Raw genomic sequence first — 15,000 nt, forward strand, 5'->3', positions numbered from 1 at the left:
ACGTGCAGTCCGAATGGGCGGAGCCTCCTGTATCTCCACCTGTCAGTCACAGCACCACTAACCAATCATCTGCCCTACTATTAGAAAAAGAGTAAAAAACAAACACAGTTGCTGTACCGTAAGTGTTCACACGTTTCTTTCCCTAAACCCCGATCGAACGCAGATCTCTGACAACCTGCAGGAGGCACACGGCTGGTTCCGCTCCAAATTCGCCAGCCTGAAAGTTGGATCGGGACACAGCCCGGCCTCGTTTCCGGGGCAATCGGGGGACTTCCGGAACGACGGGAATGAAACTGCATACGGTCCCAGTAAGGTACTGCAACTGTGAGGTTTAGTGTGTAAAAAAAGGGTCCTCTCATTTACAGTGATGAATTGATTGAGTGTGTGTGTGTGTGTGTGTGTGTGTGTGTGTGTGTGTGTGTGTGTTAAGGTGGGGTGTGTGGCTGAGCCGGAGCTGGAACGCTGGGATTATACACTGCAGCGCTGGGAGGCAAAGAAAGAGCTGGACCGCATGGCAAATGACTACAAAGCTTCAGCACACACACACTCAGTGACATAACACACACACACACACACACACACACACTCAGTGACATAACACACACACACACTTCAGCACAGGAACACAAGAACCTCCTTTATCTCCTCAGGGTCTCATATTTATTGTTGAAACTAGACAAAAATGTCGAATGATACTGCATCAGGCCTGGAAATTTCCAGTTGCTAGCTAGCTTGTTGAAATACTGCCATTTTGAAGCACATTAGCATAAACACACTGCAACATCTACACATCCGGCGGCTAAACCAGTAGCCTCGGTTATTAGCCGTACTCGCACTGTGTGTGTACGAGTTTATCTCTTTACATTCGTGATTTTGCGTCTGGTCAGTCGGTGCTAAGCAGCTGCCGGTCATCCATCTGACCGCTAGGTAACAGTTACTAGCGTATCTATTTTCACCTTGTCTTTAAATAGTTTGTGCGTCTGAACTATAAATAAACTGTTTGCAAGACGAAGCGTCACTTCTCATGAATTTTCGTTTTCAGGAATACAGGAGTCTCAGAGTTTTATTGGTATGACTGTTGTAGGAAATGAATCCAGGACTGGGTGGTGGTGGATGACTGGGGGTGATGGTCTGAGTGGTGAAGGACAGAGTGATGGACAGAATGGTGGTGGACAGGGTTGTGATAGGGTGGTGGTGGAGAGGCGGACACGCCTGTCGTTTAACGCAATCGCGAATGTCACAAAGCATCAACGCTGGAGACCCGTACAAACAAATAAATACAAATACATTTTCATTACGAATTTATTCAAATTATTATTATTATTATTATTATTATTATTATTATTATTCACCATTGATCCTATTCTTAATTTATTTTATAAATTTTAGTTATTTATCAAACAAAATAATAATGATTTATTATAATATTAATATTGTTTTATCTAATTACTATCATTATTTGTATTTATTTATTTTATTATCATTTCTTCCACTTTTTATTATTATAATTGATATTATTAAAAATATTATATATGTTCTAATTATAACTATTACATAAACTTTATATATTTATTCAATTTAATTGTTTCATTATTTAAATAATCATTTATTCATATTTGTTTATTGTTTTGAAAAAAGTTTTTTATTTATTATTATTTTTTGTTTATATTAAATGTATGTATAACTTCATTTATAACTTTTATTATTATTATTATTATTATTATTATTATTATTATTATTATTATTATTATTATTATTAAGGCGCTCGCGCTTCCCGGCTCCCCGCCTCTTACTCGCTCCTCCTCTCCGCGGCGCTCGAGCCCGTGTTCTGCCACGTAATCCCGGTGAGAGCGGCGCACGAGCCACGCAGGGCAACACGAGCGCGACACTTTCATTACCGAGTGTAGAACTTAATCACACACAGGCACGCGCGCATACACGTACACGCACGCACGCGTGCGCGCAGAACAAACGGAAAGAGAAAAGAAAAAAGAGAGAGAGAGAGAGAGAGAGAGGAAACCCAGCGGTGCGCGAGCGCGTGACACACCGGGGCAGTTACAGAGCCGCGAGGTAAGCGAAAAGAAGCGAAATTGTGCGCGTGCACGCGACTCGCTGGAAGTTGGCAATCGGTGCGCGCGCTGGAACCGGACATACTGTGTACAGGAGTGTGGGGGGTTTCCTCCATTCTGCAGAGGAGACAGGGGCAGGAGAGACTGGGGCAGAAAGGACAGGGCAGAATATTGTTTTATTGCTTGTTCTACATGAAGCGCCTCACGTCGCATTACACTCTCTGGTTCTCTCTATCTCTCTCTCTCTCACACACACACACACACACACACACACACACACACACACACTGCCTAGTAGCCTTGTGTAGTGCGCGCGCAGTGATTTAGGACAGGATTTTAAACCCGTTTTAGAAACTGGACTGGTTCTGATATTTGGGGCGGATTGGGTTTGTGGTGTAAAAAGATTCACTTCAGAGTTTGTATTTTACTCGATTTATGGCTTCTAGAATCTAAAATTCGCGTTAAACTACGAATGAATTTATTGTGCTTAGTTCTCCATTTTCTTATGATTAAAAAGTAGGTTTTAATCGCGTGAATGGACTTAAAACTTAAGTTTGTAAAACTTCCGGTTTTTTTTTTTGGCCCTTTACAGTTGCCGTACACAAGAATAACTCCACCACATGTTGAGCGGTGTGAGCGCAGTGCGCATGCGCGGTATGGCACTTTTCACGCTGCTTGTTTTCTGTTTCTTGAGTTGAATTTGAATGAACAATACACTGTATATAACTAGGAGAAAGTTCTGGATCTGCATCTCTGGATTTAGGGGTTCAACCCTGAACACCTCCAAGTGGCCCCTGAGGAAGGCCCTTAGGGCCCCTGTACCACATTTGAGCCCAGTTTTCTAACATAAAAAATAAAAGAAATTCCCTTGTAATGGATATGTGTCAAGAGAAAGCTTCTTTCTTTCTTTCTTTCTTTCTTTCTTTCTTTCTTTCTTTCTTTCTTTTTACACCTCAGATCCTTTGCGATAATTACTTTTATTAACAAATTAGGCAGAAAAACCCCGGAGACTCCATCCAGCAATATTATATAAAGGACTTTTTTCCTTAAAAAAAAAAAAACCCAACAAAAACAAATAAAGCACCAGATCAGCAGTTTTGCATAAAAACAAATAAACAAAAAAGTTTGTATTCCGTTTATTTCGAGGCGTTGATTACGGGACCCAGGGGTCCGCCGTACGTCCCCCCCCGGGTTACTGTAGAAATAATACCGTACTGAGGAGCGTGTTGATACGAAGTTGCGATGTTCTGCGCTTCTGACCGCTAAGAATTGAAGGCCGCCATGGTATAAAGGCTTGGTTCTAATTTCTATATAATACAAAAGTAATGGCACCCTATGTAGGGCACTTCAACTAGGGAAGAGTTACAGCTGGATGTAAACAGGGGATGAAAAAAAGACCCTTATGTGCTATTACATACACACATCCTGAGGAACTAGCGTTTTACTCCTACTTTCTGTTTCCCAGGATGGGTGGTGTGTGTGTGTGTGTGTGTGTGTGTGTGTGTGTGTGTGTGTGTGCGCGCTACCATTGCTGATCTTTACACAGTTGCCATGACTACAGGAAATTTCTAGAAGGGATGTAAATGCAAAGGGGAAACATTAATAGAACAAAAAAAAGATGCGGCCTGTTGAATATGCATGGTTATGCTAATGATATGCAAATATCCATCTAAACGCACTATCCTACAGCTCCTTCAGCTCTCTATGACGTTTTTGTGCTTTTTCCTCCCCCCCTCCCCCCTCGCAGGTTAACGACCCGGACGGCGCTGCGAACGACTCGGATGCCATGCGTCAGCTGAAGGGCAAGCCGAAGAAGGAGTCCTGGAAGGATAAGAAGGAGCGGAAGGAGGCCATGCAGAAGGCGCGCGAGCAGGTGGCCACTGTCGTCCTCCCTACGCTCGCCGTCCTCATCCTCCTCATCGTCCTCTTCGTCTACGTCGCCACGCGACCCGGACCCGGACCCGTCCAGTAGCCTCCCAGTTTTCCTTCTCACTCGTTTCTCTTTTTTTCTAGCTGTCGATACATGGTGCGTTACAGTCCTGTTTTTAGCGCATCCGGAGTCAGCGTTCGACCTCTGAAATTACAGCACATCAGTCCCATAATGCACCACTGTCCAGCATGATGGCAATTCATAAGGCATGTAGCAACACATTGGGGCTGAAGTGCCCTAATTCCTACAGCAGGGTGGGGTATGGTATATTCAGTTTGAGTCATAGACGCATTAAAGACACGACTGGAACGCCCATAGCCTAGAATTCTCCAAGGAGGTCTTTTATGTGCAGAGGAACTCATCGAGGGCGCAGGGAAAACGCTCTCAGAACAGAATACGAATTTTCGGTTACATGCCAAAGCAAGCAGGTCTTGATTTGAGGACGGTTCCAGACGTCAGGAACGAACTTTAGCATACACACACAGTATTAATCATACATTTTAATAATTACGCTTACACTTCAAAGAGATGCCAAAACACACACATCCTCAACAGCATTTACAGTTTATTCAAACGACAAGCTACAATTGAACACACTCCGAATTTATGCCCGTGTCCCAAACGCTAGTTACTGAATCTGCTAGTTAGCATTTTTTGTTAGCTAGCTTTCTTACTTCAAACGCGCACATAGTTTTGTTACCTGTAACAGATTTATTTTATTATCGCCCGCACGAATTTACAATCTTTGACCCGAGTTGAGACATCGCTCCATGTCGCCCTCTTCAGGACCGCGTTTCACATAAAGCGCTAATCTCTTATATTAAGGTTTTTGGTTAGTCATATTAAACGGGGTATTTTCGAAGCTACACTTTATTTAAAAAATAAAATCAATTCGTTTATCAGTGTTTGGAACACAGGTTATGTATGAGGAGTGTGTTAAAATCAGACAAGATGTACCTTAATTCGTCCCACAGTGGGTATCTGAGGTAATCGGGGAAGTCTGGGTGCTTGGGGTTGCAGTGTTTACACACATATTGACGTTCTTGAACACTATTTTTGGATGATATTACATGGAATTTATTTGAAATGAATTGTGTGAAGTGAAGTCTGGATGAATAAGGATTCATTAGAATTTTAATGACATTTGTTGCACCAAATATGACCAGCAATCCAGTGTATTAGATGTATTAATGCTGCGAATAACATCTCAACGATTTTTACTTGTTTGTTAATTGAAGAAATGGAAAAAAAGGGGCGTGTTTTTAATTGATCGTTAACATTAATGAATGTTTTTTTTTTCCAGCCACACTGCAACTTTAATGCAATTACAACCATCAGCGTCAATGTTGAGCCACAGCGGCCTCTGTCGGAGACATATCCTCACTGCAGCCTGTAGAGCTGTGGAGGGTGTTGCATCGCGCATGCGCCGGAGTAGGGCGTGATGGATTTTTTTTGCAATGGAATATGTCAGCGCATGTGCGATTCAACGTTCCCAACGCATCAACGACCGCGCATGCGTAATAAATTGATAGATCCAGAATTTTCTTTCTTTAATTGTCATCTAAAATAAACAGCACGCGTCACGCAGTTATTTTATTATTTGCGCAGTTTTATTTTCTCGATATCCTATGCAAGTCGTTCGTGGACACGGCCTGTAAAAACGTAATGTCTCCGAGCAGTTAAACGCAAACCGAACTCGGCGTCAAAAACCCTTCGAATCGAGCCACAGTCACGTTTCTCAGATTAGCGAAGCTCACGTACGCATTACTAGCTACACACCTTCACAAGAGACGCCAAAGATACCCGACGCCGCCTTCGCGATTTATTCTGATCCCAAAAATTGACTTATTATATGTGGTCATATATGAAAAGATGAAAACAATTGGTCTTCATCTTCATGTCTTAATCGCACGCCGGAGAAAACGTGTCATAGGGTTGGATCAGTTCCGTATTTTGGACCGACGTTCAACACAACATCTGACTGCTTTTCGCTCTCAGAACGACGACAGCGTCGCATTTTACTCCAGGCTACTGTCCATCTAAAACATCGTCACGTCGCTGATGATCGTTCTCACGTTTTTTCTTTTTCTTTCATTTGTAGCCTTTGTATTTTTATTTCTGCACTTATGTGGACCTAAAAACCAAATGTCAAATCAGTGTGCCTTGATTACTAGTGTGTGTGTGGACTAAGTGTGTGTCTATTCATGTTCCCAGCACCACACACACACACACACACACACACACACACACACACACTAGCTGGAAGCAGCTTCAGCAACAACGTGCCTTAGAAATCTATTAAACATAATGTGATAAAGTGACCGAGTTTCCTGTGTGAGTTCATTTCGATGTTCTGTATGACGTGTCTACAAGAACATGGAATTACATCAGACTTCTTGGAAGACCTCAATTATACTGAATAAATTGATTCTCTGCGTTTTTAAATATGGACCATATCTACATACGGCACTCTTCCAGTCCGAGTGTCGTTCGTTCTTTTATCACGTGACCCCCATATATGCTATGTGAAGTTAAGAAATGAACAGAAACATCTTCTCCACTAAGCTTCCACTTCCCCCTGATTCTAATCTTTTTCCTTTTCAGATCTTCAGAGGGAAACGTTCGCAGGAAAAAGCTTAACGTGGCGATTAGACGCCGTTTCGATAAAAACAAACCGGGTGAACGCGTCGATTAAAACGCAGTTTACAAAATAAACGAGAGAAAACGCTTCACGTGCAATTAAACACGTCGCATCCGCAATTTCATCCGCTCGCGTGCGCGCTTTATTATTAGTTTGGGTTTTTAAAAAACGCGTTTAGCTTCACTTGCGTCACAACCCACTGACCAATCAGATTCAAGCAACCTAACCGGTTGGTTGGAAATGCGTGAAGGAACTTGCAACCTTCGTGTTACATTGCATTCGCACGAGCGATTGTTGGCATGCAACAAAAGGCTGAAAGAAAGCCAAAAAAAAAAAAGAAGCAGCACGTGACGTTTCTTGCGTGCATTAAGAAGTGTGAAATGAGATGGATCGGTTTGTTTTGTTACATTTTATCACTATTATTATTTTGCATGAACGTTGCACCGTTTTTCACATCGCACGTGCAACAAAAAACGTACTTTCGCGAGCGACCGCGTTGCAATAGACGCGACAGGTCGCGTGGCGTCGTGGCGCGCGGCTCCTTTAAGAGGCGCTTCCATCGTCTCTCTCTTTCTCTTTCTCTCTCTCTCTCTCTCTCTCTCTCTCTCTCTCTCTCTCTCTACGTGGAATGTCGGTGACGTTTCGCCCCATATTCCGTCGGCGATGCCGTGCGCGAGGGCGGAACAACTCACGAGCGCACCGTGGACACGAACACACACGCACATAAATCACGAGATCTGATTTGTTCGGTACGTTTTTTCAGGACACACGCAGCAGGCAGCGTCGACGTCAACACCGGCTTCACGTCTCGGTGATTTCGACGCGCGCGAATTGATCCGATCGCGTGTATTTTTTTTTCTTCTTCTCCGTGACGCTCATTACGGCGTGTCACGTTCACGTTCTGCGCGCGCGGGTGGGTGCGTGCGTGTGTTTTTCACGCTGAAACACACGTCGATGCGTGCCACCGCGTCGAAGCGCTCGAGACGTGCTGAGGCCACGCCCACTCCCACAGTGGGCTATAAAGATGGAGCAGCGACTTGGTAAATCTTGGAGCTTTGTGTTTCTTTCTTTTTTTTTAGCATAAAAAGTTGTGTAAAAGTAAACTTTTGGGTTACTGATCAGAAAGACTGAGGTTTAAACCCCAGCACTGCCAGGCTGCCACTCTCGGGCCCTTGAGCAAGGCCCCTAACTTTAACCTGCGCTCCGACCCCAGCTTCCTAACATCGCTGGGGTATGTGACGAGAGCTGTCCGCTAATCTGTAATGTACATGTGGCGTATAGAGTCAAGCACCTGGTTTAAGGAGAATTTCTGTGCACCCCAGAAGAGAAAAGTGACCACTCTTTGACGTTATATTATTTAACACAATGGACATTAGGGGGCACTGTTTCAGCTCCTACAGCTCTCTTGCTACATGTTCAACTTTATAGTAAATAAGCCGCAGTTTGTACGTTTTTATACGTTTACTCTTGTATGAACGCACCACTATGCCCACATCCTGCTTTACGATCGAGCAGATATGGAGATGATGACCCCGCTGATGGACGAGGCGGGACGGGAAGAGAACTCGGACGAGGAGAGCGACGGGGAGCAACAGGCGCAAGGCATCACGTGAGTCGGGATCCGAAAGATACACTACAACATATTCTACGCTTGTGCGCTCAGCTACGTGAATATGACGTATCGCAACACTAAGGAGTCACGTGGAATATGGGTTAACCTGGCAGAGGTAGAGCTGTACAGCATTCACTAAATGAGTGATGTGTGCCATCAACTCTAAATTACACACTGTTTATGACTATAAACTATACAATACACACTATATTACCAAAAGTATTGGGTCACCTGACCTTTCTTAAGGTCTTCATAACATTTTGAAACTCAAACCTGTTCCAGCAGGAAAGCGATGCCCCTGTGCACAAAGGGAGCTCCTTGAAGATCTGGTTTAGATGCTTTGGAAAGAAAGATCTCCTGATCTCATCCCTCATCACCTTTGGGATGAATGTAAAAGCTGACTGCACCCCAGGACTCCTCACCTTCATCAGTACCTGCCTTTCGTTAACACACAAATATCCATAAGCGCACTCCACAAATGTAGAGGAACATCTTCCCTGAAGAGTGGAGGGAATTAGAAGAGGAAATTCGGACTAAATGTGAAATGCGACGCTCCGTACTGACGAGCAGGTGTCCCAATACTTTTGGCAAAACCGCATGTATACGGTACACGTATTCGTACACTATTTTGTAGGCGCATGCGAAATCGGCGATGTTTTTACGCCAATAACGATAAGGATTCTTTTTAAGGATTTTTTCGTTTTTCGAAAATGTCTCTTCAAAGGACAAAATTGTAACAATCCCCGCATTTTGTGTAAGCGAATGAATGAAGGATGGAAGGAATGAAGACATTTGTTAAAATATGCTGAAAAAAAGTAGAACTTATCTTTAGAAATCAAAGGGGGTGGGGTCTAACAAATGTAAACTATTTCATTTCATTTTGTTTCTAAATTAAATTTGATTGGATTTAATTTTGATATATATATTTTTTTAAACCAAGCAGTTTATTTCAAAATGTAAACTGTCGACGTTCACAGAAGTTAAAAAACAATAAATATAATATATAAAAAAACACCCCCAATATATACACAGTTTCTCCCAAAAGTAAGTGCACCCCTCAAATTTCAGCAACTATTGTAGTATCTACTCAATGGACCACCTATGGAAATGAAACTTGGATATATTTTAGAGTATCGATGTGCAGTTTGTGTAGCAGTACAGATTTACTGTTCTCTAAAAATAACAACATGCAGACATTATTGTCTAAATAACTCAACAAAAGTGGGTCGACCCTCAGTGATAAGAGCTGTACGTGGTGTAACCGTGCAAAGCCACACGTCCTTTTCATCATGTTCATGTTTTTGTCAGAATCATCAGAAAGTGTTCAGGGTCAAACAGAGGTTTTCTAAAACGGGTTCCACTCAGAACATACCTCGCAAGAGTCCATCAAAGGAGTCGAGTCTTTGTGCTGTGCGTCAGGTGCAGAAGCTGCTACAAAAAACAGATGTGAGTGCTGAAACGTTGCATTAGAGGTTGCAGAAGCAGAAGGTCCGCTCGGCGGTGCTCCGTGCTCCGTACGCCGCACACCGCAACAAGTCAGCCTGCAGGCTGTCGTCCCAGAAGGAGCCTCTTCGGAAGCTTTCTGGAACCATGTCCTGTGGTCTGATGAGACAAACTTGTTAGGCTCAGATGGTGTCCAGCATGTGTGGCGGCGCCCTTTTGAGGAGCACCAAGAAAATTGCGTTTTGTCTACGGTCGAGTATGGTGGTGGCAGCATCACGGTCTGGGTATGGTACTGGGGAGCTGCGGGTCATTGAGGGGAAACATGGATTCCGACATGTACTGTGACATTCAGAAGCAGAACATGAAGCCTTAACCAGAAACTGCAGTTTTCCAACATAATAACAACCCCAGAAACACCGCCGAGATGCCAACTGCCTCGCTAAGGAAGGTGAAGATGATGGAATAGCCAAGTATGCCTCCAGACCTGAACACTAAAATATATCCCAGTTTCCTGTCTATAGTATTGTCTCTTGAGAGATTGTCTCTGGTTGTGAGTGTATTGTGTACCAGGGCGTTCTGACCTGATCCATCACAACACAAGATAAGCGCAATAACGTCCTCAAGGAGACGGAAACAACGAGCTGAGCGTCTCCGAACAGAAGCTCTCACGTCCCTGTAAATGACCTAAAAACCAGCTACGTATAAATCCCCCATGACGCGTCCAGTTCAGCAGACAAATTAGGCTTGAAGAGCCTCAAAGCATCTGAGCTCAAAGCATCTGAACTTCCTTCTCTGAGTAAAAGTCCACCAAAAATGCGCTCATCTCGCCGTTTCATCCTCTTCCCTCAGTTTTGCCCAGACGTTACTTCATTTGTTGAAAGGGAACATTGGCACGGGGCTGCTCGGATTGCCGCTGGCGCTGAGGAACGCCGGGATACTGGTGAGTCACGACCGGCTGTGGGTAAAATCTAGCCTTTTCTTCTGATATATTAGAATAAGCGCATGTGGAGAAACGGCTGATCCGAGAAGTTTTTTCGGAATCTTGATTTATTCCACGCAATCGGACAACTTTCTAACATACAAGAGGATTCGATTATCTCTTTAATTAATACAAAGCCCCTCTTTGCCTCTCTTGTTGCTCCATAGTTGGGTCCAGTGTGTTTGGTGTTGATGGGATTTGTGTGTGTTCACTGCATGCACATCCTGGTGAACTGCAGCCACCAGCTGAGCGAGAGGTAAAACTGTATGTGTGTGTGTGTGTGTGTGTGTGTGTGTGTGTGTGTGTGTGTGTGTGTCTGTGGTATTTATAATCATCTCTTCCATCTCGCTCTCAGGTTTAAGAAGTCACCTCTTAGCTATAGTGAAACGGTGGCCGTTGCTATGGAGACGAGCTCCTCCCACTTACTGAGGAAAGGCGCCGGGTTCGGCAGGTGAGGCACGCCGTCGCGCAGAGCTAGAGATAATTTAGCTACCGACGATTAACCGATTTCTCTTCTCTTCCAGAATGTTGGTGAACTTCTTCCTGGTTATGACCCAGCTGGGTTTCTGCAGCGTGTACTTCGTGTTCTTGGCGGAGAACATCAAACAGGTGCGAATAACTGTCTGATTACTTTCGAGCCGGCTCGTTAACGGGTGCGATCGCGTCAGGAAACAAAAAAAAATAATAATAAAGCCCAATCGAATACAGGCTCTCTTCCAATCAGAATCCAGGTAGGCTCATAGTGGAGCTCCATGATAGGTCTTATATTGAGCTAAATGATGGGGCTTGTGGTGGAGCTCCATGACAGGCCTCATAATGAACTAAAAGTTGCATCTCAGTATGCAGCTCTGTCATATGTCAGATGTTGGGCCTGACCATGGAGCGTTGTCTCAGCCTTCATTCTGAGCCGTGTGGTGGAGCCTCACAGTAGACCTTATATTATAATGGCCTTCTTGTGTGTGTGTGTGTGTGTGTGTGTGTGTGTGTGTGTGTGTGTGCGTGTAGGTGGTAGAGGGACACTATATTAACTCCTCGTCCTCATCGGAAGCAGTCTTGGCGTCTTCCTCCAACAGCTCCGAAGTGGGCGGAGTCCCTGTCGTCTCCACGGCGACGGGATTGGACCAGCGAGTGTACATGCTCCTCCTCCTTCCCTTCCTCATCCTTTTGACCTTCATCAGGGACCTTAGCAACATGGCACCTCTGTGTGCTGCAGCCAACCTCGCAATGGCTGCCAGCCTCACGCTCATCTTCAGCTACATTCTCACTGTAAGTGTGTGTGTGTGTGTGTGTCAGTTTGTGACGTTTGTGTCTTTATGTGTTTGTGTTTATGGAGGATTTTAAAGTACTTAATATAAAGTGTATTACCGTGTGTGTGTGTGTGGGTGTGTGTGTGTGTGTGTGTGTGTGTGTGTGTGTGTGTTTGTAGGACATCGGTGACCCCAGGCGGCTTCCATACGTCTCCACGTGGAAAAAGTTCCCTTTCTTTTTCGGAACCGCCATTTTTGCCTTTGAAGGGATCGGCGTGGTAAGTGTGTGTGTGTGTGTGTGTGTGTGAGAGTAAGAGTGTGAGTGTGAGTGAGAGAGAGAGAGAGAGAGAGAGAGAGAGAGAGAGAGAGAGAGAGAGAGAGAGAGAGAGAGAAAATTTTAGCTCGTCATGGAGCTCCATGATAGGTCTATTATTTAGCTTAATTTAAACCCTATTACGGAGCTCCACCACAAGCCCCAGTATTCAGTTTAATAAAAGGTTTACCATGAAGCTTCAAAACAAAGATCATGATTCAGGTCTAAATGAAGACTGTGAAAAAGCAGCGGTCATGTGATTAATCATTTAGTCCGGTTTAAGACCTCCTACTCCTGTCATCATCTCAATATAAGGTCTACTGTGAAGCTTCAACACATGGCACAGTATGAAGTTTGTGAAAAAGCTCCACTTTCAGGCCCAACATCTGGCATGGAACAGAGCTGCATAGTGAGACCCACCTTGTAGTTCATTATAATGCCTGTCGTGGAGCTCCACCACAAGCCCCATCATTTAGTTTAATATAAGGCCTATCATGGAGCTCCACCACAAGCCCCACCGTGTTTAGTTCAATACTGGGGCTTGTGGTAGAGCTCTAACACACAGTTCGTGATTTAGCTCAGCATGATGACAGTCACAGAGGTCATATGTTTAAACATTTAGTCCAGTATAAGACCTGCCACCTTTCGTTTAAAAGAAAAATAAACTTTTTATGAGGACTGTCATGGAGCTCCACCACAAGCTCCATTATTTAGCTCAATGTAAGGCCTTATCATGGAGCTCCACCACATGCCCCAGTATTTAGTTACAATTACTCCAGTATAAGACTGTCCAACTTTTTTTATTTTGTTTAGTTTTTTCATTAGGCCTGTCCTAGAGCTCCACCCTGAGGCCCATAATGTATCTCCGTAGCATAGTAGTGTTACATGAGGAGCATTTTGTATTAGCACATGTTTATCTCAGTGTGTGTGGATGTGTGCGGTTCAGGTTCTTCCTGTAGAAAACCAGATGCGTGAGCCGAAGCGCTTCCCCTTTGCTCTTGACTTCTCCATGAGTATCGTCATTGTCCTCTACGTAACCTTGGCGACGCTTGGCTACCTCTGCTTCGGTGAGGACATCAAAGGAAGCATCACCCTCAATCTGCCACATGACACGTGGTAACGAAACTACATCAAATCTTCATTAAATCTCGAATCTCACTGATATCTGGATGTTCTCTAAGGTTCCTCTGAAGTTCTTTGTATAATTCAAGGGTTCTTAGCTTCTTGAATGAGAACCCTCTATCATAGGGGAACCTTGTTGTGGAACTTTGAAGGGTTTTGCTAGAGGAACATATCGAGTTTGGATTATCTGGTGTTGCAGGTCTAATCTCCTGGTGAAGGTGCTCTACTCGTTCGGGGTGTTTGTGACGTTTGCTGTTCAGTTCTTCGTCGCGGCCGAGATCGTGGTACCTGCTGTGTGTAAGCGTGCTTCAGAACGATGGAGACTACACACTGACCTATGCACACGTGCACTGCTGACCTGCATTACCTGTGAGTGCAGCACACACACACACATCCCCACAAGTTGTTGAGTTTAAAAGTTGTGTGTGTGTGTGTGTGTGTGTGTGTGTGTGTTTGTGTGTGTGTGTGTTTGTGTGTGTGTGTGTTTGTGTGTGTGAGAGAGAGAGAGAGAGAGCAAAGTGATCCCTCATTAGCTTCCATGTGTCTTATGGTGGAGATACAGAACTCCCCATAATGGGCCCTGTGGTGCAGCTCCACAATGGGCCTCATACCAAATTGTAACCATCATGTAGTTCAAAATGAGGCATTTTGCAGGACAGAGCTCCCATTATAGACTTTTTCATAAAATTCAGAAAGAGATTATTATTTATTTTGAGAATTTTTCATCATTGTGATGTCACCCATCATCTCGTTCAGTATTAGAAATATAGTGTAGCTTTACTATGCGGCCCAGCAGGTGTTTTATTCTCTGACTTTTAACAGAGCTTCACCATAAGGTCTACCATTATTTGGCTTCAGAGCTCCACCATGAGGCCCATGGTTTATTATAGAATGAAGCTTCTCAATGTTCCACCACTATTTTATAATATAAGGAGGCAGACAGATGACAGATCTCCACCAATAGACTCGTCACATAACTCAGATTAAGGACTGTGCCAGACCCCATCATTTTTAAAAGAAGTTCTTTACAGAGCTCCACCCTGAGGCCTATGACAGATTTGTTACATAAATCAGATTGAGGGCTGTGACAGAACCCCATTCTTTATTTCAGTACAAGTTATTTTACAGAACTCCACCATGAAGAATATTGCAGAGCTCCATAATGAGACTCAATACATAACTCAATACATAACTCTTTCACAGAGCTCCACTACGAGCCTCATAATTTATTATAGAATAAGGCACGTGACAGAGCTCCACCATGAGACTCAACACACAACTCCGAATGAGGGCTGTGGAAGAAGCCGATGTATTCTTTCAGAATGAGTCATTTCACAGAGCTCCACCCTGAGACCTATGACAAAGTCCCACTATTAGATTTGTTACATAACTCAAAATGAGGCATGTGACAGAACCCCATCATTTATTTTAGAACGTCACTGTCACGGAGCTGAGGAATATGACAGAGCTCCAGCGCTGGAGACTCATTACATAATTACGCCTAAGGTCTGTAACCGGACCCCATCATTAATTTGTGAATCAGTCCTTTCATGGAGCTCCACCTTGAGGCCTATTGCAGAGCTCCAAGATAAAATACATTACCAAACTGAGAAAGAGGGCTGAGGCAGAATCCTATCAATTATT

At 43.9% G+C, this 15,000-nt stretch overlaps 3 protein-coding genes and 1 long non-coding RNA gene across 9 annotated transcripts in view; 3 read left to right on the forward strand and 1 right to left on the reverse strand.

The window, feature by feature from the left end:
- Positions 1 to 1,301, forward strand: part of ccdc150 (coiled-coil domain containing 150) — a 9,247-nt gene extending 7,946 nt beyond the window's left edge. For all 4 annotated transcript variants that reach the window (XM_083549079.1, XM_083549082.1, XM_083549081.1 and 1 more), the window contains 2 exons: positions 164 to 313; positions 431 to 1,301. In XM_083549079.1, coding sequence (XP_083405205.1) covers positions 164 to 313; positions 431 to 559 — 279 coding nt within the window. In that variant the 3' untranslated portion in view covers positions 560 to 1,301. The remainder of the gene's footprint in view (positions 1 to 163; positions 314 to 430) is intronic.
- A 498-nt stretch (positions 1,302 to 1,799) lies between these two features.
- Positions 1,800 to 6,320, forward strand: smco4 (single-pass membrane protein with coiled-coil domains 4). The gene is made up of 2 exons (XM_083549094.1): positions 1,800 to 2,070; positions 3,817 to 6,320. Exon 2 carries the CDS (start codon positions 3,856 to 3,858, stop codon positions 4,039 to 4,041), a length of 186 nt encoding a protein of 61 aa, XP_083405220.1. The 5' UTR covers positions 1,800 to 2,070; positions 3,817 to 3,855; the 3' UTR covers positions 4,042 to 6,320.
- A 915-nt stretch (positions 6,321 to 7,235) lies between these two features.
- slc36a4 (solute carrier family 36 member 4) overlaps positions 7,236 to 15,000 on the forward strand; it is a 16,639-nt gene continuing 8,874 nt past the window's right edge. Inside the window, exons 1-10 of one of the 3 annotated variants that reach the window (XM_083549084.1) lie at positions 7,236 to 7,680; positions 8,156 to 8,249; positions 10,545 to 10,635; positions 10,842 to 10,930; positions 11,030 to 11,125; positions 11,199 to 11,283; positions 11,680 to 11,940; positions 12,101 to 12,199; positions 13,181 to 13,350; positions 13,556 to 13,725. In XM_083549084.1, the coding sequence (XP_083405210.1) occupies positions 7,665 to 7,680; positions 8,156 to 8,249; positions 10,545 to 10,635; positions 10,842 to 10,930; positions 11,030 to 11,125; positions 11,199 to 11,283; positions 11,680 to 11,940; positions 12,101 to 12,199; positions 13,181 to 13,350; positions 13,556 to 13,725 (1,171 nt within the window). In that variant the 5' untranslated portion in view covers positions 7,236 to 7,664. Of the gene's footprint in view, positions 7,681 to 8,155; positions 9,047 to 9,381; positions 10,636 to 10,841; positions 10,931 to 11,029; positions 11,126 to 11,198; positions 11,284 to 11,679; positions 11,941 to 12,100; positions 12,200 to 13,180; positions 13,351 to 13,555; positions 13,726 to 15,000 lie in introns of those variants that run through there. The other 2 variants (XM_083549085.1, XM_083549086.1) reach the window with 2 other exon arrangements.
- On the reverse strand, positions 7,694 to 8,117 carry LOC310730225. The gene is made up of 2 exons (XR_014534769.1): positions 7,988 to 8,117; positions 7,694 to 7,885 (listed from the first exon to the last, which is right to left on the reverse strand). It is a non-coding gene; the product is annotated as an uncharacterized lncRNA (long non-coding RNA).

The sequence above is a fragment of the Silurus aristotelis genome, assembly GCF_946808225.1.
Source record: "Silurus aristotelis genome assembly, chromosome: 8".
Classification (NCBI taxonomy): Eukaryota; Metazoa; Chordata; class Actinopteri; order Siluriformes; family Siluridae; genus Silurus; species Silurus aristotelis.

What these genes read in the sequence shown, in the direction of transcription:
- smco4 (XM_083549094.1), top strand. Translation starts at nt 3,856, where the DNA reads ATGCGTCAGCTGAAGGGCAAGCCGAAGAAGGAGTCCTGGAAGGATAAG.